Source organism: Sturnus vulgaris, chromosome 3 (assembly GCF_052056855.1).
Source record: "Sturnus vulgaris isolate bStuVul1 chromosome 3, bStuVul1.hap1, whole genome shotgun sequence".
Lineage (NCBI taxonomy): Eukaryota > Metazoa > Chordata > Aves > Passeriformes > Sturnidae > Sturnus > Sturnus vulgaris.
Genome location: NC_142245.1, coordinates 21578051 through 21603909, shown reverse-complemented (window position 1 = coordinate 21603909; position 25859 = coordinate 21578051). Strand labels below are relative to the sequence as shown.

General features: G+C 37.0%; 1 protein-coding gene across 11 annotated transcripts in view; it reads right to left on the bottom strand.

The window, feature by feature from the left end:
* Nucleotides 1-25859, bottom strand: part of ESRRG (estrogen related receptor gamma) — a 371585-nt gene that overhangs the window by 36068 nt on the left and 309658 nt on the right. For all 11 annotated transcript variants that reach the window (XM_088161170.1, XM_014876869.2, XM_014876864.2 and 8 more), the window contains 2 exons: nt 16264-16374; nt 11843-12004 (listed from right to left, as the gene is read on the bottom strand). In XM_088161170.1, coding sequence (XP_088017296.1) covers nt 11843-12004; nt 16264-16374 — 273 coding nt within the window. The remainder of the gene's footprint in view (nt 1-11842; nt 12005-16263; nt 16375-25859) is intronic.

Sequence of the window (25859 nt, the reverse complement as noted above, 5' to 3'; positions counted from 1 at the left end):
ATGACTCTAATTCTCCACAGTAGGATTCTCTTTCTTGTTAATAATAATAAAAAAGAAATACTAAAAGAAAAAAGGCTTTGTGCAAGGAATCGCACCAAGTCTCCCACCATCTCCACAGAAGTGGTAATTCAAGGAGAAGGCAAATAATAAAGCTCTGAGGTCCATACAGGTTACAGACTGTGACCTGCATATTTAGGGATTGATCCAAAGCAGTGAGATCAAGGCAAGTCTTTCTATTGGCCTAAATGGATTTTCATATAAAGCTTTACTAAAGAGGAAGGTTCGAGCATGAATGTTCACAGCTGAGCAAGTGATCCTACATATATTTAGGAACACAGAGAACGCTGCACAATGCAAGTGCCTGTGTAAATAATGTGATTGTACTACTTAAATATTTTCCAGACTGATTGCTAATTTGCTTCACTAAGGGATATTCGATAATGTAAAAAAAAAACAACTTGCTTTAGGGAACAGCCATTATGAAGTGTCAGGTTAAAAACAAAGTTGAATATATAGCTCCAATTACCATGCTCAAAGACCTCAAAATATTTTCATAATTTGAAGTTTTATAGCTCATGTAATTTATACTTATTTTAACAGTGGAAAAGCATCCTGGTCAAATTCCAATTAAATAATTACATTTTGCCTACCTAAAATTCTCACTGCATTTTTAATTGGATAGGACACACTTCACTGCTTCTCCTAAATTGTTTAGTATTGCCATTCAGTATATAAATAGCTACCACTTTCTACCACGGAGACAGTACACTTGTCCGTGCAGCCATCAATGGCAAACTGGAGTTCATCTGTGCTGGTTGCAGCACTGGAACTCAGCAGACCCATGGCAGCCCTTGTTCCCATCACCCTGTTGCAAGCTGGTTTTACTTCCTCCTAGCAGGTTGTCTGAAAGATTTTATGTTTGTCATTGATGCTGGCTGATTATGATGCTGCTGGTTATGAACATGCAAATGTTCCTTGTCAACAGCCTCTTTTCTTGACTTTATTTCCTCAAATGCCCACCTAAGCCTCTTGTCAGACACTGCCCTCTGTAGGTTTATGCTACAGAGGAAGCAGGAATAACCCTGCACAGCACATGTCCTTGTCCCCAGTCCTACCTGCACTGCCTGCCTGGGGCAGCCTGTTTCCCATGGCCTCTTGATTACAGAGCCCATGGTGTGCTTCACATACGAGGATTACAGAACACAGCAAATTACTCATGACCACTGATGTGCCAGGCGCAATCCTGCAAAACCCAAATTTGGGTTGAATATATATTCAAGAAAACATTCAGCACAACTCATTAATGGGGTCCAGGAAACGTTCAAGTAACTTGAAACACAACGAAACTCTTCAAAATTTACTCCTATAATCTCACTGAATTAAGATACTCTCAAATTCACAATGCATTTTGCATGTTAGTCTGTAGCTGAAGATTCACTGACACTAAGTAACCTGCTCCTGAATCCACCCAACAGTTAACTTTATCTCCGGGAAACTTCAAAGCAGTAAAGTGAAGAATGGAACACAGACTAGAATGGCTTTCTACAAGACACTCAAAGGGGGAAGGACTCTCAAATTCTTCTCACTGCAAGCAGAGTTAATTAATGAGAGACACAAGGGTCACAGAAAGTTTTGTATGTTACCAGATATAGCTTGAATCGTAGCAAGTTTGGAGTCTAATAATGTCTGTTCAGCAGGGCAGGCATGATTCTAAAGCATAGCCAGAAGAAAACTCTGGCTAGAAATACACCCTGCAGCCTGCAAGTGTCATGATATATTTATGCCAGAAGTGCAACTTCTTTGAACAAATGTATGAGCAGCAGTCATTATCTGCTAAACTGTTCCCCCTTAATCTCTCCAACAGCTGGATGCATGAAAACTGCAGATTTGCCCCCGCCTCCTCTCCACCCTCACCACAACTCTTTGCTGCAGTGTTCTCATGCATAACATGTCAGGACTTGCTAAGCGAGCTGACTCTACTCTGCAAGTGCCATTCCCATTGAACCTGGAGCCTTCTGCATCCGTAGCTGCATCTCATTTCAGTATTTGATTTCACCTCAGCTGCTAATGCAGCTGATTGAAACTGATGGTGCACAACATGGCAGATGAAAACGTCTTGGGGAGAAGGGTCAGAGCTACACTGTGAAATTTCCACTCGTCTATAACATGTGCCTCAGGAGTTTGGTGTGCAAAATACCTTGGCCAGACCAACATATTCTCAGAGAACTTTCCAGAACATGTTTTCAAATGAGAGGAAGGTTGTGTGTTTCCTTGCATGAAGAATCACCAAAATATTTTAATACTGTCTGCTATGCAGTATTAAACTTGGGGATGATGAATTGAAGTAACATGGAAGACCGAGTCAAAAGTTACAGTCAAGTAACTGCTCCATCTAAGTAATTAAACACAGGGGCATCCAGTACCTGCACTCTTTGGATTCTGTGTTTCTTGGGATTCTTTCTGCACACACATACATGCTTATACATTTATACATGTATGTGCATAAATTGAGCACTGCCCAACAAAAAAGCTTACTACCAATGAAGACATGAGTTCATAAAGCCCTTGTATGATCCAGCTGCTGCAGAAGGCGACTACTGCAGACTCATTTTTTAAAAACTGCTGATTCTTGTATCAGGCTGGACTGCCATTACAATCCAGGTGCTCCCCTGTTATCCATACACTATATATAACCAGACCCAGGTCACCATGTGCCCTGCCAGAAACGTGCTGACTGGCTAAGGGGGCATTGCAATTCAGGTAATTAATCCTATTCTAATGTAGGTTAAGCAGGTGTGAAGCCGAACTTATCCAGAGAGAAAGTAGAGGCATTCTTAGAATTACAGTATTTAACTGGTCTCAGCAGACTTTAGGAAACTAGACCATCCTGTGTCTCTGACCCAGTCATACAGGTGGAGACCTGTCTGCTCTAAATCCAATCTAGGCAACTGGCTCTACCCCTCCTCCCTCCTCCCATCCTGGATTTACAATGTCAACATGTATGGCTGAGAAGGTGCTCTATTCTTCCCCACCCAGAACAAAGTAAATATATTTTTGTTGGAGGCTTAGTTAGATGAGTGAGTCAAATGTATAGTTTAAAATGGCCTAAATAGTTACCATAAGAGGGCTATGTTGCTCTAAGTTTACTTCTGCATTCTCAGTGTCTGCTATAATCCCTTCAGAGCCCAATTTAAATTACATATAAAACTGATCATCTTATCTCCAACTAAGCCTTCAGGAATTTTAAAACTGAGAGAACACTATTTGGATGTTCTTTAAACTGTGAATCTGGTTGAAAAAAACCTTTATTTATCTAGAGGAGAGGAATTCTGTAAATACAGAAGTGGTACTTAGTGAAAATGAATGACAGGCTCAGTTCTGATGCATTTACCTCTTCTGCAAATTCCTTACTTAAGGAATAATGCCAAGATTTGTTCCAACTTTCTTCCTGTGTTTCTGAGCAAGGCATCTTCCTGCCTTGCAGCCATGCACTAGTTGTAAGAAGCTGGCCATCCTTGAGGTATGAACTGTACAATTCGGGGAAGTTTGGGAAAGGACATCCCTTCAAAGACTATTTTGGAAGTTTCAATTCTTTCATGCAGCGTGCTCTTAACAGTGGTCTTCTAATAAAGTTGAGTTAAATTATGGGGGTTGGCAATGGAATGATGGAATAATCACGTGCCTGAAAATCTAATGTCCCCAGCTATCTCGGGTATGGCACTCCAGATGCTTGTTCCACTTTGCAAAAGGCCATTATTATTGAAGCCTCACATCCAGCTGGCTTCCAAAAAAAAAAAAAAAAAAAGGAAAAGAAAAGAACGGAGATTACAGTAAAATTAAAAAGGTTAAGATACATTTAGACCTCTTACCCTCTGGTAATAAGATTAATTCCTTGTTGGCTTAGAAGAAGGAAAACTGCTACTGAGTCATCTGCAATTTACACAGACCTAATCTAGTAAACCCGTCTGTCACACAAGAAGTGGGTACAAAGGTGAGTATTGTTGTCCCCTGAGTGGAAATACTTGCTTAAACCTCGATTCTGCACAGTGCTGCAGAGTCCTGAGGTGGTGAGTACACACAGGGGACAAAGGACTCTCAGCTCCCACTGATACACTGACTACTGATGGGGATTTATCCCTTCAGGGCCAGATCCTTGAACAACAGAGGCTGGCACAGCACATTTGACTTGTACACCCATGACAACTGATACTACCTAAGGCTCCTGGTCTGTCTCTATAGATTAACTGAACAAACTACCATCTGTATTTCTTTTTAATTTTTGCTGCAGTATCTGACCATGGAACCAGCCCAAACCATTTCCTGCAGTTTTAGTTTGCGTATTTGTACAGCCCCCTCAAAAACATCCAGATTTGCTAATGGAACAGAATAATAATTTTTCTCATTATTCTCTCCTTTACTCCATCTAGCAGTGCATTTAAACACTTGCAAATATGAAAGGGGGCATTTTCAGCCTCCTGGTACTTCAGTCATGCAACATCTCTAACTCAGTCTACAAGTCACCCAGGGTAATACAACACTCTTGATTTTGCTGGAAGAATAATAGCAAATGGCTGCTACCTCTTTTTGTACTTTTGCATTTAAGACTCAGAAACTAGCCATTTTTGTTTACAGAGAGAAAATGAAAAGCACTGGCATTCATTACTGTTGATTTGCTCTCTTTTTATTAATCATTTCTTATTTTTAAAGGGCCACAAGAGTGAATAACATAATGCAATGGTAGGAAGATATTTACCAATTTAGCACCTCATTATAAAACTACTCAGAAACCTCTCTGTCTCTCGTTTAACATAATAATTATTAGTGGCAACAAAAGTGGGTCCCACACTTGCACCATGATTAGCAAGTGATGAATTTGGGTTGAATATATTGCATTTTGCTAAGTAAACCTTAATATATCCCAAATCCTCAGTCTAAAAAACATCTAATTTTAAGAAAATAATTTATACTCTTGTTTAAATGCATGTTTCCAAATTAACCAGTGATATTCTATAGAAAACGGCCTCTTTTATGCTTGAAGTCTCCAGCTGCCACACAATTTATATCTCTTTCCTCCCCTCTTTGTTTTTCAGCCATTTTCCCTGAATGTCAAAGTCAATTTAGTGCATTTCACTTTGCTGAATAAATCAGAGGCGAAATCCTTGCTAAAAGTGAAAATTTGATTTGCTAAAAGGAGCTTAGGGCAACTATTAATCAATATATCCAGAGTGTCAAAGCTAAGGCCATGATAGACATGCATTCATTTGGAGATTGGTTGAGGCAGATAAAGGGGGACACAGGGAAAAAAAAAAAAAGTGCAACAGCCAGACAGTGTAGTGCGAATGTTGGGGGCATGGGTGGAGGGAGAGGGTTGATTAAAAAAAAAAAAAAAAAAAAAAAAACCAACCAAACAAAAAGGACAACAAAACAAGAAAAGGAGACAGTCACTCAGAAGGAAAAAAGCAAATTCTTGTATATGAATAAAAGGTGAATTTAACAGAGACATAAAGCCACTATTAAATTCTGATCTTGACAGAATTTTAAATAAGGGATTTTTTTTCCCTAAAAACTCCCACGGTGTTAAAAGATAATAATTGAGTCAAGTTCTTTTGTTACCTGTTAATTCCATTTTTTAACTTTAACATACTTTTGAGGATGATTACTCTTAAACAAGCTTTTTCAAGAATAGGTACAGATTTTGAAGTGATAACTAGCAAGACTTATGCCTTTTAGAGTTTTACTGCACGTTTATTTTATATTCATGTAAAAATCTGCAAGTGATGAGATGTTTGTATGTTAGGAGATTTTTTTTCCCCTCCTCAGTTAATTTAATGCAAGTAAAAAAATGCCAGAAGTGGCTAACCTGGAAATTAAAGTGCTTTTTTTACCCCAAGACATCTACATCTAGCATTATTAGAAACCTTCTCACCTCTCCAGTCCTGTCTCTCTCAGTTCTGAAGTGGAACTGGCAGACACACTAAGAGCGTGTGCATCTCGAGTTGTACACAAAGCCAACTCCTTTTTTGTACTGAAATCTGCTGAAATTTTACCCCCGACTTCAGCAACAGATTCATCAAGAATAGCCCACCACTGTATCTCAGCTGAGTATGTTAAAAATTTTTAAAAACCTGAACAGATACTGTGGTTACTACCTTTTGCCACATTACAGGCTTGTTTTGTTTTGAAAATGCTAGGAGACTTGTGGACATGTTTATTCATGCATTATCCTGCCTCTTCCCTCCCTGCCTTGTTACATCACTTAAGCCTTCTCTGTGATACCGTTTTCAAAAAAATGAAAAATTGAAAACTGCCACCATTCCTAGCACTTCAAATACCAGGATAGATGAACTGCTGGCATTTCAGGCACACTGCTGTCCCATTCTGATTAGAGAAAACTGAATCAACATGGTGATCTAAACCCTGGCACAGTTGGGTGGTCCATGCATGCTAATGCTCAAAAATAAAACTGGCAGCCAGTTGCTGATTTCCCATATTGTACAGTTCAGTGCCAGAGGTCAAGGAAGTCATTCGTTTTTGAGAAACCTCTTGGCTGAAATCTCTACCCTCAAGGCCCAGGGAATGGCCTGCCTTAGATCACATGTCACACTAGTTGGGAGTTCAAGAACATTTCCCTCGCAGGAAAAGCAGGTCTGGTTTCTGTACTTAAAGCATGTTTGTAGAAGGAGTTAAAAGAAGGGCAGATACCAGGCTTTTGATAAAGTGTCCCAGTTAGCACTTTGAGAAAGGGCAGGATTCCCCAGGAGGCTCAAGTTATTATTCCTGCCAACCTCTTAGCACCTCACAACTCATCCTCCATTCCATGTCACATGAGCAGTGAACACCACATTTACATGCCCAGCTGTCTGTGGAGGGACAGACACCCTGTGACGGGGTGTGCTCTCAAAAACTGCGGGGTTGTGTCTGAAATGGCTCGAAATCCAGCACAAGGGACTAGGGAAGGCTGAGCACAAAAAAAGAGTTTTCCAGCATAGTACAGACAGACAGGAAGACACCTGTCCCTCAGCAGAGCTGAGATTCTCCACGGGCTGCCCCAATAGCAATCCACACAAGTGACTGTGGCCAACTTTTTCTGTACTTTTACCTACATGGGGTGGTATTTCTGAAAAACATGGTGAAAAAAGGATATTTTAGAAACAACAACTCTGCAGCAAATCATGTTCTTGTTCAGTATTAGAATGTCAAACTACACCCCTGAGAGCTGCTTTGGAAAGGAAAGCTTAAATATCGTCCTCCACCAAGAGTATGCTGGGACAACAATGTTTCATAAAACACTAAAATATTCAAAACATCCTTGTATTTGTTACATCAAAATCATGCCTTTTTTTTTTTTTTAAAACACTAGCACCAGTGGCAGTATCAATTCTGTTCCTTGAACACTGTTACTGCTAACAACACAGGGACAGGGACAAAACAACACTCTAGTTGCTTGCTAACAACAAAACCAGAGACAACAGCTGAAGACAAGCAGGCTTATTTTACTAAATAATGTAACTAGTTATTTTTGATGTATTAGTCTGATTTACTGTTTCCAAATAAATTTTTCATCTTAAGTGCAAAAAGTTGATTTCTATGGTCTAGTTGATGTTTTTTCATGCATGCAAATTTTGTAGAGAACATTTTGTCTTTAGCTTCCTGTTATGTACATTTTTAAGAGCTTAATGTTTGCTGCCTCCACTTAATATGAAAGAATGTTGCACATTTTGGTGAATGTCAACGAGAGAGTTACAAAAATTTCGTCAAAATGACTGGTACTGTAAGTAGGTATCAGCAGAAAGCCACCCTATAGAGTGAAAGTTTAATTAATATAATGCAACCAATGAAATGGAAACTCCCCGAAATACAATGTGAAGGGTAGGAAACTCAACTGCCAGAAAATATTGAATTAAGGAAGGTTTCTTTATTTAAAAGATAAATAGAATAGAATAGAATAGAATAGAATAGAATAGAATAGAATAGAATAGAATAGAATAGAATAGAATAGAATAGAATAGAATAGAATAGAATAGAATAGAATAGAATAGAGTAAAATAAAATAAAATAAAATAAAATAAAATAAAATAAAATAAAATAAAATAAAATAAAATAAAATAAAATCAGTCTTGCAGAGGCTTTCTAATATATTTACAGTTTATTTGGGTCAGTTAATAGGAGTTTTGTCTCATCAGGCAGGAGATGAAGCAGCATCAGCCTCTCTCCCTAAGCACCTTCAGTATTTTACTAACGAAGTTACAGTACATCAGAATATTTTAATCTGACACAAAGAACAACAATAGATCTGACTGCTGGCCTGATAATCTTCTTATCACACCCTGTGAAACCTAGCTCTAATATTTGACTGAGCCTCCATTACTCGGCAACACATTCTAAAAAGGCCAACAATGGAGAGAGAATGAAGTGGAGTGTGGAAGTACCTCCATATCTACATAAAAGAGATTAGAGGCGACAGCGTTCCATTTTACAGCTCAATCATATTGTGTTAGCATGCGCTTATCCGAGCGCGGATGAAATTGAAAGAGAAATAAAAAAGAGTCAGGCAGATAGGAACCATAAAAGCGAGGCATGAGCAATTTCCAAGGATATAAAAGGATGCTAATGGCGGGGCCCTGTCATTCTTAAAAAGGGCTATTAGGGCACCATCATCTGTTCTTGTGCCCTTACGCCTCTCTAACTAAAGTCAAGCATTTCCTAATGCCATTGTGATCTTTCTCTTCTTCAGATAAGACATGGTCATGTTTCATAACAACACACTTTCCATTTATTTGATTTATAAATGCAAGGAGACTAATTCTATTTACTGATAAAGGCTTTCCATATATATTTTTCTTTCAATATTTCCTTTTGTAGATTGTATAGACTTTTTGTTCAATAAAAGCAACTATTGAAATATTTCCAATACCACAAAAATACTAATGATTTTATGAAAGGACTTGAACTTTGTATAATTTGAAAACATTTTTTTAGCCTATGACTGAAATGGGAAACGTTGGCCAGGGCAGAATGAATATAGCATTGTTACCTTTTTGTACATAATCCTATTAAAAGACTTTTTTTCAGAAGAGCAAAAACATTGCTTCGGTTTCCTCCACAAAGACAAATTTTACAATGCAATGCTTTAGAGTTGAGATCTTTATTAGTTATTAGGCACCTGATATATAAGGGCCTTTAATTACACTGAACCTTAAGAAATCACTATAGTAAAGAAAGATTTGCTGATTGCTGCTTTGCTGTGCTAGGCACAAATTCACTACTGGTATAATTAATCGACTCTACAAGATTTACACCAAGGGTTTACTTAGTCTGCCAAGCTACAGTGAACTTCTATGCAATTTGCACCCCTTTCCTAATTTATCCTTTTCCCCATCCTATTACGCTTCTGCCTACAGTAACATTTGTTAGCTTTGCAAACAGGCAAGCACCAATCCAGGCTCTTCCAGAAGTTGTTTTGTGCCAGACATCAGCTGAGAGTAGGCACTCCAAGCTCAGCCATACTCCAACATTCAAAACCAAGCTACGAAAGCTCAACGTATTTGCCCTTTAGCACGTCCAGCCCCTTTACGTTTTGATTTTTGTAATCAAATGGCAGACAACAAGTACAGATTTTATCACTATCTTCTGTTACCTGAAGGCTTATAAAAAGATGGTCTTTATTTCCTGGGGTTTTTTAAAAAATCTTATTTGTAAATGAAATCAGGTAAGTACACTTACCTAGGGTGGTTTTACCACGGTAAGTGTGGTTTGAGCTTACTTTGTACTAAAATGCTGTCTTGTGGCAGGTCAGTTCCTTGAGGTTTTAAATTTTCTGGGCCAGTTTATGGCATCCAGTACCTCTTCCACTCTAACCAAAGCTACCATTTTAAAGGCTGCTCAGTCTTGTCCCTCTGCTCTTCCCATCCCTCCAGCCAAATCCAAGCTATACAGCATATTCACAAATCAGACTGACAAAAGTTCCCCGGCAACTGCTATGGAGCATGACTGACTGCTTTGAGAACTACTCTATTTTGGTTAAGGTGATGTAGGTATCTTCCAAAGATGAAACTCAAGCTCACCTACTTAACTCATTTTGACTTAATTTGGGGTGCTTTATTAGCAACCAGTGTAAGACAAAGTAGCTCCTATAATATAGAGTGATGTTTAAATTAGTTTACAATTTGCTTGGGCTCATCTAGAACTGCTCTGAACAAAGCCATTCAGAAATGTCAGCTGTGTTCCTAACCACTGTAACAAATTGTTGCCTGAACGCTGCACACCTAATGACTTCAAATTAGCTGCACTGCGATATTGCCTGACAGTTCGTTACGACTGTTAGCAACATAGCCGGCGTATCATGACCAATAAATTGGTTTCAGTGTGGGCTGGGAAAGGGACTTCCATCAATTTGATTAAAGAAATTACTGTAGCATTCAAAGCATAAAGACAAACTAGTTTAAGGAGACAGAAATAAGTTAACTGTACCAGAAAAACATTGCTTGTGATACAAGAGCTTGTTTATACACCGTTTGTGGCACAGAGAATGACTAAATTTCAAAGGACTATTTTAGAGTCTGTAGGCTGTTCTCTTCCCTCTGAAGTAAAAAAAAACAACAACAAAAAAACTTAATAAAGGTACAAATTATTATTATTATTCCTTGATTGCATTTATATATATATTGTGTTTTTATTTATCCAAGATGACCCAGAAGAACTGCTTGAACAAGGGAAAAAGAAACAAAGAGCGAGAATAGTTCTTTGCAATTTCTTTTGAAATTAGAAATAAAATACCTTTAACTCTGATAAACAAACAACTGACTGGATTATCTATTCTACTATTAAGGTATCCCAAAATCACATCTAAAATGAGAATGACGTGTTACTCTGAGGAATTAAAGGTTATCCATTCTCATGCTTAATAAGGCTCCACTATCAAAATTAGAAAACTAATGAGCTGATGAAAACACACCAACATGCTCACTCATCTACTGGACAAGAAAAGTACCTTAAGAAACAAGAGAAAAAGCTGACCTTTTTTTGTGTGACTTTACCGTTTGTGAAAGGTGATAGACTGAGAACTATGGAGACTTCTGTAAGTCTGTCTGCTAGCTCACAGAGCAAGAACAAACACCTCAGCATTGGGGAGGGGCAAAAATACACCTGAAATGTTATCTGAAGGAATTGCTCATCTTCTGAGAAACTGCTTTTGATGACCCCCATTTTTCTTGCTAATAAGACTGCCAGTCAGCTTTTATAATATCAATGCATTTATGTGATGCAGACTGCAGTCCATTCCATGCAGACCATGGAAATATTAACTTGTGGAAGGAGACTTTTTGGGTCAATTCAGTTCTTTGTACCGATCTGCTGGTACAATTCAGTTCTCACACTAGATCAGCCAAGGTAGATAACAATTCCTCTGTGTCTTGCCAAAATATAAGTGAAGTTTTCACCTCCTGTGGTCAGTAGTGCTGCATTTACTAACAGAGCAGCCAGACTTAAATTCACATACTGCTGAATCAGATGACTACAGAGGAGAGGACTTGCATGACCCTTTATGCCAGGCTAATGCTCTGGATAGCAAGGGAAGTTTATCTTAATAAAAGCAATACATGAAATAAAAATAATTCTCTAAGCAGCATGTGAAACTTATTAACATGGTAACACTCGCAGCAACAACACTACTACTTCCAAGGTAAGATACATCATTTAAACTATGGTCTGTGGGAATATTCTGGAGCCTTAGGAAAACTTTATGCATTGCAGGGAGAGAAAAAATGAGTAGTTTTTGTTAGCACAGAATAACCCACGTGATGATTTCTGTATGTTATCTATTTGCAATAAATACTGTATGTACCTGGAATATGCTTAGCCCATCCAATGATCACCACCAGTTCTCTGTCTGCCAGGTCACAAAGAGTGGTAAGTGCTTTGATGTCACTGTCTGGAACAGTGGGGTCAGGCATAGCATAGATCTTCTCTGGTTCAGCCACCAGCAAATGGGAGACAATCTTGTTATCTGTAAAAATGGTCCAGAACATTACAAGATCACCAGTAGCATCATTCTACACTTCAAACAGATGGCTCAGATTTCAAAGTGCACAAAAATTTGTCTTAAGACACTGAACCTAATTACACCTTATTGTAACTTCATGACCTCCAAGAGTGGTTACAATACAAACAAATCTGACCCATTAACAGTGTTTATTAAGCCAGACATATATGTTCTTAAGATAATAAATTCAACAGAACATAGAAATACATGATCCTCTTTTATTACTGGAGTACAAACCTTATAGGAAAAAATTAATGCACTATAGTGCATTTTGCACTGTTCAAATAGAAAAGTTTTGCATTCATCTAATTACCTGCAACCCACCCTAACCCTTAAAGGCAAAGGTATTTTTGAGTGAGTAAATATCACATGCAATTAGTCAATCACTGAAATCTGTAACTTCTGTCAGTGACCCCAACTACCATTCTTTATGTACAAACCCAGACTAATGATCTCGTCATTTCTAAACAGGGAAAAGTACTAAAATAAAAAAGAATAAAGACTGTAAAACTAAGTAAAGTATGAAAGTATGCAAACTCTACTTCAGAAAACTGATTTTGTGCAAAGAATGATACTTCATCATAGTCACACACTGCTTATTTTTATCTACATAGCATTTTCATTCATGTGCTAAATATTTACTTTTTCATCCAGTTTACTTGAGACAACTATTTGGAATAATCAATTAAGTTATATGGAAAAATGAAGAGAGGAAAAAAAGAGAAGAGCTCACAAGATTTACAACAAGTATTGCTATTCTGGAAGTAGGATAAACATAGTATGAGCACTACATGCAGGTGAAGGCACAATGGAAATATTTTATCTCTATACAGGAGCCTGATTTATTACTCTGAGAAGGCAGAACTGAAAAGTAGGAAAAGGACAAATTCATTAAGCCTCTTAGTACAGGGTACATTACTATACTTCACAATATATTTACATTTTACTTTTCCTGGTAGGTACATCTTTTGACCTCAAATGCACCACCAGAATTTAAAGCCCAAACGACACTCTTTAGTGATTTTACATGAATCTGTTCCCTTTGGTGAGATAAAACATTATAAAGCTCAATATAAATGGGATTCCATTGTGAGAAAACACCAAGTATTTTCTGAGTGCAGAGACTGCTGCCAGAACTGGTGTAATTTTCCCCATCTGCACATAGACCAAGTCACAGGACAGACGACATTGCTCTCCTGCAATGGAAGCTGACTGGGATGTGACTTGGGCAACAGTGTCAGAGAGGATCCCTACTAGTCCATATTTCCATAAAGTGCTCACTCGGTTCAGATTTCTGATACTTTATTGCTCTTTAATGACACAGGCTCCTTGATTCTGATCTACTGCCGCTACAATTTTTGCCTTATTCCAAATTTGTGTGTCAGAAGTTGTGATATGTTAGTCCTTCATATAATAAGTGCAAGAGCCAACTGGAAACCATCACATCAAGCATGTTTTATTACAAGGGGATATATTTATGCTTTATATGAACTATAGGAACTACACCAACTGATGCAATTTTTGATCTCAATAGTTGACTGATTATCAAACTGATTAATGAGGAATTCTATTATTATTTACAAATGAGAGATGGTAGTTTTAACTTATATTGGCAAACAGCCTTCGCACGCTTTTTTTTTATTTTTTAACAGTCTCTTCATAACCTGTTCAATTTCACACAAAAACATATAAGTGAGAAAAGATAACATTACTTCTTTCCAAATTTCAGTGTTTTTAATTGATTAGGAAAATAGCATAAATTCATTAAGAGTTTCTTAACATCCAAACATATGCAGCTGAGGACTTCTACTTTTTGGGTTTTTAAATCATGATAAATGAATGAAGAAGCACTCTCATGCCCAAGTTCTGCGGTTTTTTTCCCCTCTAGCAGAAGAAATGGCCAAAGAACCACTTTCATTCGTGTATGAGGCTCCTCACCAATAGCATTCCATAGATGATTTAGGAATATTGCCTGTTTTGATTCAGGATTTGCAAAATCCTGCAAATCTGTTTTATTTTTACAAACAATAAAATCTATGGGCAGGCCATTAAATTCTATGGTGCAGCTGGAAAATGTAACAGAGATCAGAAGTAGGTGTAGGAAAGATCCTCCAAATGCCTGTTCTTTCCTTACAGGGGGAAAAAGCTACATGTATTGGCACATGCATTAGCATAGAACATAGGAAAATTCTGAATGTACTTAGAAAACTCCATCACTCAGGAAATTGAATAGCCATGAGCACTGTTTCTAGGTAAATCTTATTTAATGTTTCCCTAATTAGAATCAATAGAACCCAATTTTCATTCCTGTGCCTTTGTTATGCACGAACTATCTGTCAGGGTCCAGAAAATCTCCCAGGCTACTTCCACACAAAACCGATTCAACTGTTTCAAGTCTGGACACTTATCTGCCCGGATTTGAAAATTAAGTTTTAAAAATGTTTATTACAAAATTGTTTGTACTTGGACGAGCTAAGGAAAACGGAGGGAGGCATTCAGATAATGAGTAATGATTTATGAGGAGGTTAGTTTATCTCAGACAACTGGAGCTTACAGAAATCGGTGTAGTTATCACCTTATAAGTAATGTAATGCACCACGTTGCAATAATCTTTGGTTTACACAGAGATTCTTGTATTTCAGTACAACTGCATTAACCTCTGAAGGTTCACATCTTAAGGGCTTGCGGCTTTTGGGCTGGATTTTTTTTTTTTGTCTGTTTGGTCTTGGCTTTTTTTGGTTTGTTAGTCTATCAACATTTCTACTCAATGACAATATCAAGTAAATGAAAAACTGACAATCTGTGCACCCAGGAAAACTAAACCTCTAATGAAATTAAGCATTAGAGTTTATTAAATTTTATTGTATTATCAGAAAGTTTTTATTATAATGTGCAAAATCTGCTTAGTGCAGCCCTAGATTGTATTTACAGAACAGTGGGACAGCTTATGGAGGCTGAGTAGAAGATGCCAGATTGGACAATTGAAGGAATATAATCAGCATAATGTTTTTTGGAAAGGCAAAAGGAAACTATGCCATATGTTCACTTAAGCCTTAATTTTATGTAAAACTGGCTGTTTTTTCTTTGACACAGCTAAAATGCCCTTTCACTTACAGTTCAAAGACTGTTTATTTGCTCTCCAGATCCCCATATGCTCAAACGTATTGTACACAGCACTGTCCCCTACTGGGGAACAGCATTGGAAACAGATTCCATTTTCCATCCAGCCAGGTATTTTCAAGGGGCTAAAATTGACATGTGTGTTGTCAGAGGCTTAGGGGCAGAGGCAAATGGGAGACAAGAAGGAATTTGTCCTCCTTATTTCACTGGCTTATTTATTCATGTTAGGAGCAAATTAACCTGATCAGCAGGAGCAACTGGACGTGTGTATTCTCATTTGAATTTGGAAGAGTTTACAACACTTGATACAGAACCTGTGTGTCTTTGCAGGGTAATGCACCAGCCTCTTGCACTACAGCTATAATGCTATTAAATTTACTGCATGGAATTAGTACAGTTACTGCTTGAGTTTATATAAGCTGCAAAGCAAAACCCCTAACTATTTTTAGTTAATCGCAAAGAGGATGGAACTTGTATTTTAGCAGTGAGATGATCATCTCTTTCTCTCTTAATTTCAGCCTGGTGAGATACAATCAAGGACATTATTAAAACATAACAAAAACTAAGAAAAAAAAAATCCATGAGGGTACTAGAGCCCAAACTACCACTTTCTGCTTTGTTATTAGTATGGCATATTGCTGTTTTAATCTAATGCTAGGTAGTGTATTAATCTATAGGTATAAATTAATGAGGCTCTTAATGTATTTTCACTGGGAGGTTGAGCAGTCAAACTCATTTAGTTAGTGAAAACTACAAAAATCACTTTCTTGTGAAAGCTGAAAGTAGAAGCTTCAATGAGCTAATGATCACAGTATGAACCATTTTATGTACCACTGAAAATAAAGATAACCTGTAAATGTAAAATTTGCACTGCATAAACCATGCTTTTATACACTTCCACCTGTAAAAACACTCTTTGTTCAACTCCACTTGAGAAAGATGAGCATATCTAAAGCAGAACCTGTTAACAGGCAAATCGATATAGTTTTCATGGTAATATTTTCTGACCAAACCCTTGTTCAACTCAGGAGCAGCTAAGCAAACAGGGCTAGGAGTCAGTAGTCTGCACTGTGAGAGAAATGCTGTGTATGTGGTGTACTCACATGGCTTTTTTGCTGGCTGAACTAGCTGAGGGTTCAGGTATGGGCTGTTCTCTGCATCTATTCTGCGCTTGTACTTCTGGCGACCTCCACGTACTCGGTCTAGGCGCACACCTACGTTTGGAAACACAAGCAAACAGCTAATTAAATACATTATGAGCATGCCTTTCAGGTAACAATCTTCTATTTCCTGCCTTCCAATATTTATATTAAAAGCATGTTTATTTCAAAAGATTAATTTTAGACAGCACGGGAAATCAGCATTACAAGTATTTGCAAGCAGTTTGGAGTTCCACACATGCAAGACTAAGTATACAACATAATTTCCTGTTCATTTAAAACCATTCATTCATTTTTACATATTATTAAAAACAGCTAGCAAGTTTAGTTTCCATTTGAAAGAGCCTAATCTTAAGTCATCTTTGCCAGAAGCAGAATTTCAAAGCTGTAATAAACACCATGGATATAGAAGCATAACATTATGAGCAGAGAAGTACAGAGAATTAGAACTTTAGAAACAATGAATTCTGTACACAGTTTAGATAGTCAAAACCTAATTAAGATGGATTAACACAGCCAGAGGATACAAAGTAAGTATCCCCAGTAAAATAAGAATATATAAGTGGCTTATAGACTGAAATTGTTCATGAGGATTTGAAAGAAATTGTACAGTTGTGCATTTAGATGTCACCAATGGCAAATTAACATTTGTGTTCTACCTCCATACTGTTCATTCCTCCAATATAGCATTCTGCTGCCTGGTTTGTATGGATATATAGGATTTTACCTTCTTGAAACAAGCTATAGCTGCCCTCATTGACAAAATGAAACAAGGTGAAAGGGTGCAAAGATAGAAGGTCTTACAAAACAAGGAAATATTTTTATTTCTTTCTGAGTCACCCAGGCAGATTTCCAGACAACCCGGATGAATGTGACTAAAACCAAGCAGTAACATAACACGGAAGTTGAAGAACTTGGCACACATGCAGGACAACAGGACATGTAATACCAAGTGCAAAATTTGTCCCTGATGACACGGATTTAACAACACAAGAATGCAAGGACACATTAAGTCCCGTGAGCAATGTAATAAAGTACAACTCACTTTCTCACTTTTCATTGACTATTTTAGCTCTCCTCCCTCTATGTATATTTTCTACTGCTATTATTATGCCTTACTCTTCTATTTCCCATTCCTCTGACCTCTCCCTTACACACAAAATACCTCAAGAACTGGCTTTGGACAGCAGGGGAAGCCACCACCAAAGAAGTTACAGTTCATGTGCACAGCAGGAAGAACACAGCACAGAGTTTATGTACTGCCTCTGAACCTGCACCAGGAAACATCTGTCAGTCCTCTTTCCTTCTCAGAAACCAAAAAGGATTGACTGGGTTTTGGTGAAGGAAAACTGTTTTGCCAACTAGCCAGAAATCCAAGGCCAACTATTGTTGGGGTGGTTTTGCTTCTTTTTTGCTTTTATTTCCCGGGGTACTAACACAGAAAGGAGATGCTTGCTTTAATGACACAATCAACATCTCTAACTATAATTCAGTGAGTTGTATACAACAGTGCTCAATAGCTTCTGCTGATCAGGAAAGTAGGTAATGATCACCTCTACTTAACAGTGAAATTTCACCTGGTTTCCTGCACAAGACTGTGTATGTCAGTCCATCAAATCCAAAATGTACATTTCTCATTGCATGTTCTCCAGTTGCATTTATGAGGATCACATGATTTAATAGTAACACAAATGAACAACATACCCCAAGATGTCAGCATATAATTATGAGTGAAATCTTATTTATGGTAGTTACTGATGTAACTTGTGATGGATTTGTGGTCTAAGCTGGTTGATAAAATTTTTGCTGATTTAATCAACAGAGCATGGCTATTTTTGGTTTTATTTTTTTAAAGTTATACTTAGAAATGCATGAACTACAAGACCACTTAAAAAACTGATAGCTCAGACCTTTCCAGAACTAATGATAACTCACTGTTCTTCATACTTGAACCAGGAGTTTCAGCTATGTCTGAAGCAAATGACATCCAGGACAATACATTGCCATAAAAACAAACAGCAAAAGATCAAAGTTTGATAGTTGAATATTCAGAAATAGGCAGAGGATTAGAACAAGCAATATTGGTGGGATTATGAAAAAGACTGCCCAGCATTTGAAGAAAAATAGATAGAAAATGATTGCTGCATAATTCAGATGCCATCCTTCTTTCTGCTTGGGAACAAATTTCATAGTGATAAAAGATGGATAGCATCAGACAGAAGTATGTTTAATCAAAAAGTAATGGAACTGAAGCTTAAATTAAAATAATATAAATCTACCAAGATGAACAATTTTTTTTACCTCCTTTGCATTAGATGAGATACATTTGAGATGAAATTCAAGCCATTCACATACTCAATGGAAGGAAATACAGAAAAATGTCACAATAGCAAAATTTCACTTAGATCCATGTCCTCACCTAATACACATCGTTGTATCTGTACATAAAACTTTCTTTTAAAAAATCCCAACTCCTAGATAACTGGAGAGCAATTGTATTGCACAGTTTAAAACTACCTAAGTCTATAATAGAACTAATTCAAATTTTAATGTGAAAATAGTTTTGATAACATAGCACCAATAGACTATAAAGTAGAGCTTTATAACCCTTCCATGAAAACTGATGGAGTTTACCATCATTTTGGCTCCTAATATTTCCTTTATCTTTAAGATATCATATATCTATATTTTTCTGTATCTATAAGAAAGTAGATACTTTGGATTTAATTTCTGATAATCTAACACACCCTAAGTGGTATTTTACTTCCCAAGGGTCTTCATAGAAGTAAACACAGTGCAAAACACTGCTTAACAAGCTATGCCCATCTGATATTTCATAAGAACTTTGGAGTTTGGCAGGTAGCAAACTAAAATTCAGAGGTTCTGGAGTATATGCATGCATATTCCTCTGTAACTCCTATAGCTTGTATGAGAGAATTCATTACATAAAGGTTTATTTATCAAGAGAGTAGCTCTCAAGACATTAGCAACTGATGCCTCCTTTGTAAGAGTAACAAAAGGGAAGAAATAAAAATAATTTTGTCCACAAAACTCCTCATTTGGGGCAGGAGGAGCTTAATATTAGTCACAGATGTAACTGTTTGAATTCCATACAGTCTGTATTCAGATTATTAAGGAGGATATTGTGACATTTGGAGAAATCAAGTAGACCTCTGCTTCAGCTTTGCTGTGCATTGTGGCTTTACAAAATCTTCAGCATCTCAGTTCACTCATCCAATAGGTCCTCAACCATAAAGTGAAAAGAAAGATACCCACTCTACCCATAAAAAAATCATGTAATATCTTCCAATGAACTGCACTGTATGTATTGTAATTACAGTTCTTCAGGGTCAAAACACCCATTCATGTCACTGAACACAGCTCCACTGCAGAAAAGGAAGTTAATTCTTCACATTTCCTAATGCTCATTTGAAAAGCCTTCAACAGAGAAACAACACCAGGAGCCCTAATGGGAAAAACAGGGATGACCACAGGTTGGAAATAGGAAGAACAGGTCTGCCACCAGTTAAGAGAGCAGTTTGAATGCTAAAGTGCAACATGTTCACTTTACATCTCAGGACAAGCACAACCCACGAACTCATCTCTTCAGGAGTGATGGGCAGTCAGAGATTTAGACATGACTTACAAATCTCAGAAGATGAGGGTTAGGCTGTAGAGCTGTAATACAGGGAGAGATGGAAACGAAATCAATGCAATAGCTACTTTTTAAAACAAAGCAATTGCATGTACTGATACAATGCAAGAAATTCTCCAGCTACTCTTGAGGGAATAAATGCTTTTATGCAGTCACTATATAAGCTTCTACAAAAAAAATTTACCTCCTGGTTCCTTATATAATCTTTGCATGATTTCTATCAAATGCTACACAACAGACAACAAAATCACATTGGGCACTTACTCTACACTAAATGTGTCCACACAGCCTTGCACAGAGACAACTGAAGGCCAGAGCCTCACGAGCTGCCCACCAGGTTATTAAATTTAAACAACACAGGCAAACCTGAACTCATTTGCTCTGTATTTCCTAATCTGTTTCTCCCTTGCCAATAAATGTAAATTATTATTCCTATTCTGTGGTCCTTTTCTAACATTGCCTTGAAGACCTCAAGCAGGACAGATATCTGCTGTGATGATGCTACATAACCAAAAGGATTGCACATACCCCAATATATTATTGATTTTGCAATTCAGGTCCTCACTATGAAAATACTATTTAACCATGTCATCTCATTTTCCATACAGATCCAAGGCATATTAAAAGTGCATTATTTATTCCTTTTATCATCCACCACTATTTACTCCTTTTATCATCCATCTCTATTCTTCTCCTCCATCCCCTCCTTACCTTGGCTACAAGCTTCCATTTGTTCACTTCACCCATAAACATTTCTGCCCGTCAGAGCTCTATACCCACAAGAAATTCTCAAGTTACAGTGAAAGGCATTAGCCCAGTCCTTCAAATCAAGTCCTACCAACACCAGGACTGCCTGTAAGAAATTGTTCACTACCTTCAATTGAGGATCTTTTTATTTTGGAAAAAAAATACAGTTTACTCAATCAGTAAACAACAGGTTTGATATCAGACTCAAATGTGCAATTCTGACTTCCTTCAGGAATTTCATATTCTGCTCCCTTCCTGTTCTCCCTATGTAACAGTCTCATGGAAAGCTGATATGTTCTACATCAATGCCACTCTGGCAAGCTCCACCTCTAACATAGCATTTGATATGTATGAAAAATATTCCAATCTCATTTTTTGAGATAAGTAACTGGCTAACAGTCCCTTTTCTACAGATGTCTGCAAGACTCCCAGCATTGTCTTCAACAGTGAGACAGGTAAAAATGAATACCCACACAACTGCATCTTGCCAAGCTCTAGAAGAACATCAATAGCAGAGGTAAAAAAACCCAGATTAAAAGCAGAAAAAGAAAGCAAAAAAATTATTTTAACGGCAGATTCCAAGGTGGTTGTCCTTTGGGACAATGTCTTAATAAGAGTGTTCCAGTTCACTTGAACATACTGTGATTATTTCTAAGATTGCTGAGTAAACTTCAGTGAATACTATAAACTCTGTTTTGCTTTTATTTACATAAACCAGAAAAACTAGTTAATTTTTCCACTATGAACACAGACAGAATGTATAGAGATTTAAGAATGCACACTCCTCTAGATACTCTTCAGACATTTCAGCAATCTCTTTAATTTAGGGTTAGAGTCCAGTGCATTAACCCTGCAGTCTGAAAGATTTGCAGTGGAAAAAATACTTGAAACCATGGAAGATCTCTCTCAATACAGTAGAAACATGCAAAAAAGCAATACAGCTGAAGAAATAAGATAATATGAGCTATAATTTTTTCTGGATCTGCATACTTGTTTTATGTGCTGAATTACAAAGATGCCGAAGAGCTTCTGCTGTCAGTTTACAAAGTATTTGGAGTATTTACCTTAGGCAGGTAAAAATTCAGCTAGAGATGTAAAATACTTGTCTACTAGGCAGGTAATATTTTGAAAACAGAGCACTAATTCATCAAAGAAGATATAAGCTATGACCCACACTAAAGTTTTCCTGATCTATGGCTGAATTAACAATTACCACGGGAAGGCTTTAGTGTTTTGTCTTCCTATAGCCATCTCCACAATTAAAGACATTATTTAGAGTAGCACAGGAAGTCTAAAAATCATCCTCCTACTTTACATTCAGTTAGTACCAAAAAGTATTTGTTAATGTGGGATAAAATTGGCTGTTCTCAAGAGGTGTCTATAAAGCAATTAATTCATGAACTGACCCATATAATTGACTGAAAAACAAAGCAGTGTTTATTACTTTAATATCTAACTTGATCTGTGACTAGAAGTTGTTTAATTTAGCTGTTCCTCTGCAACGATTTGTGAAAAACAGTTTATTATTTAAAAAACTCAAATAATTGGGCTAATTAAAATACTTTGTGAATCGTTCTAGGTTGAAAAATCAAAAGAGAAAAATGCTGCTTTTGCAAAGTAAGTGCTTCAAACCAATACTTCAGATTTTGCGTATGTTTAATAGTAAACAAAGTTTCTAGGCAACCAAATGTAAGCAGTATTTTGGAAATTTCACTTTTGTCCTAGGAGGAGGAGATGAGAAGGCTGGAATTTTGCAAAGGAACTGATAAACACACGCCTTAGGTTAAAGCCCAGTGGTTTGTTTTTTTTCGGTTTGACAAAAGAACTGATAAATGCATTACTTACACAGCTCAGTACTCAACCTCTCTTGAAAGGAACATTAACTTTGCATGAACTAATCATCTACATGCTGAAATTTTGTGCACTGTCATTTATGCAATAAACCACAAAAGAACGTGAATAAAATCTCCTTAGTTTTCCCATGTAAATGAGACTTCATGTAAATAAATTCTATTATTTCTTAGCCCAAGTGATTTCCCTTGAAGAATGGTCCATAAACAAAGATGTTCACATGAAGAAAATGTGGCATAAAATGTTTAAGAATCCTATTGTTCCTTTACATTTTTAAATGGCTCCATATGTATCCTAATCTGTGACACTCACAAATACAAATTAGGTCACACGCAACAGGTGACAAGTTTTAATTGAATGTCTTCTGTCTGCAATTCTGACAAAAGGTGAATGGAAATAAATGAGTCTGGCAAGACAGCCCTGAGCCTTACAATACCCAATACCTCATTATTTTTAAACAGCTATCTATAAACTGATGCTGACAAGCCTTGAACCTTTTATTTCTGTTCAAGAAGAGGTGAATGTGCAGAAAGAAAGAAGAAAATTTAAAAAAAAAAAGAAAAACATGACAGCTACACTGTTGCATTAAACATGCAACACCCATTATCCAATGATTAGCTCTCAAATATTACAAAAGAGTATCTTTTACACTTCACATAAGAACTTAAAAAAAAATCTGTCGCTTTTTGGAAGAGATAAAGTACAGTAATAACACTCTATGCACTCCATTACTAGAGACTAAATTTGATCTTTTCCGAGTTTTATACTACCAGAGTTTCAGTAGAATTATGCTAGACTCAAGCTGATTTTAAAAGAGACTGAAATTAGGCCAGTAAACACAGGTTATACAGCTTCTACTTATTTTCCTTCCCTTTTCCAAAGTGAGGAACAGCCTGTGTTGCAGCAAAATGTGTGTATTTGTAAATTGCAAAGGAAAAGGAATGCAGAACTAAGCATACATAATGCCCTGGTGCTTCTGAAATGAAGGAGTTACCATTACATAATACTTCTCTCCCCATCACCTGGATTACTAATATACTAATTACTAGGAAGCAGTGTAAAATACTGCAACAGCTTTTATGAATAACACAGAAAATACTGTTGCTAATTGCACCATTAAATTTCATGTCAATGTGCTTATATATCATAACTATACTATATGAGAGTATATGCCTTATTTTTTTAATTATGCATACAACGTCCTGGGACAAGGTATAAGAATAAATAAAGGCAATCTAATCACTAACTAAACACCACAGTTCTAACCTTAATTTATTTAAATATAATTACAGAAGATGCTATCTTGTTTCAGAGTTCAAATTACAACCACTTTAATGAAGTGGAGCTTGCTGGGCTGTAAAGTCGTTACTGCATCAATACACTTGTAACCATTACTTTAAAGGTGACAAGCCCAGGCCGGGAAAGGCAGCTTGGCTGATGATCCAAGGAGAGGGCACAGAACGCCAGGAGACATAAAGGTCAAAAAGTAACTTCGAGCAAGGCCATGCCAATGCCTGAAGGTCAAAAGCAGGCCTTTATTCTAGATCACATCACTGGAGCTTATAAAGAATTCAGGAGCTATGCTGGTGACAACTCTAATAGAAAAGAAGTCTAACTGAAGTTCTGGACCATTTGCTGGCAACTCTCAAGAGAGAAGGGAAGATTGAAATGAAATGCGTTACAATAATCGGACTGTGAAGTACCAGCAGCATGAACAAGACCTCAATACCCTTTTCAGATACAATAATGTGAAGTTTCACAATATTTCAGTTAGTGACTTGGAGGATGTGGTATTCTGGAATTAATCTGTGATCCAGAAATCACAGGAAAGTTCTTAATAGCGTTGAGTTGAAAGAGTTGTACAAAATAGTATCAGTTCTACTGTGACCAAGAAACATCCTGCATAGAATTTGGATTTCTACCTACAGGAAGTGATTGCATTCTGCTGGAACAGAACCAGAGAAAACGAAAGGATGGCTCATCATACAAGAGCTTTAAAACAAATGTAAAATTCACTGGAATATTAAGTTGTTTACGCTAACAAATATGATCCCTAACTTCGGGGTTTTTTTTCTCTTTTATTAGACTTTTTTTTTCCCTCTTAGGAACAAAATCTTTCTCGTCTTCCTCAAGGAGCAACCACTTTGTGATGACCTGTACAAGAGTAAGACAAACAAAACTTACTTTCCAAATTGCATTCATCTGGCAAATTAACTGAGACTTACCTTTACAGCTAAGATGGCTTTATAATGCCACTTGAGCCTAAATTGGCCTCAGTGCAAATATATATTTTTCTGGATTTTTCCAAGGCTTGTTCATGAAAACATCATTTTCACATAGTCTTTTCTCTTAGTACACCCATAACAACCCTATCTCTGCAATCTCTCTCATATTTATGTATTAAGTAATTATGAGCTATATTTTTGTGGTGAGACACTCTGCTTTTTCTTTATTCTTTTAAAGAGTAACATAATGTTTTGTGGAACTGCATCCACTTCAGACTTGATCCTTCAAGCTTCCTCAAAAGGTACAGCAGAATTCTGAACTTCTCTCTGTTTTCCTCATGCTATTTTATGGCTCTACAGGATCTAGAACAGGGGGCACAGCGGGAGAACAGCTCAAGAACCTTACACCATGTCTCAGCTTCTGTTTGCAGCTAACAGATTTTTAGGAGCATTAATTGTATCTTATCATGATTTATAAGTGTAAATTTTTAAGTATACTTTATCAATTTGACTTATACAGAAGAGTGCAATGGAAACACTAGGAACATTCCCTAAATGGAAATGTAAAATATCTGAAGTAATTTAATGAGTACATACACCAGCCTGATGCTAAAAAAAGGGGTACTTTTAAACCTACCCACAGGCTTCATATGAAAATATGGGTTTGTCTTGGGAAGTATGGTAGATATTCTCACTTTTTGGCTTTCTGCAGCCGTAATATGAGCATTTGGCCTTCTTTATTGTTATTCTGTTTGCACGTTTTTCAAGACTAGATAGGAGTTACACAGCAGGGTTTCATTTGGAGTCCCAGAGTAATCTTGCAGTACAACTACAAGATAATTCTAACCTCAAAATATAAGATTTTGTATTACTAGTTTCAGATGTCTTTGGCAAATAACAGGGCATTTCTGTACCCTGCACTTCCTGTCCATGTAAGGCAACTTTCTGTTTCTTACAATTCTGTCTGCTACAAGAGTAAAGTTCAACAGTGGCTTATATGGGTACATAGTTCAGATGGGCACATTTTATGACTGTCAGGTATCTGAAATTCCAGGTTTCTA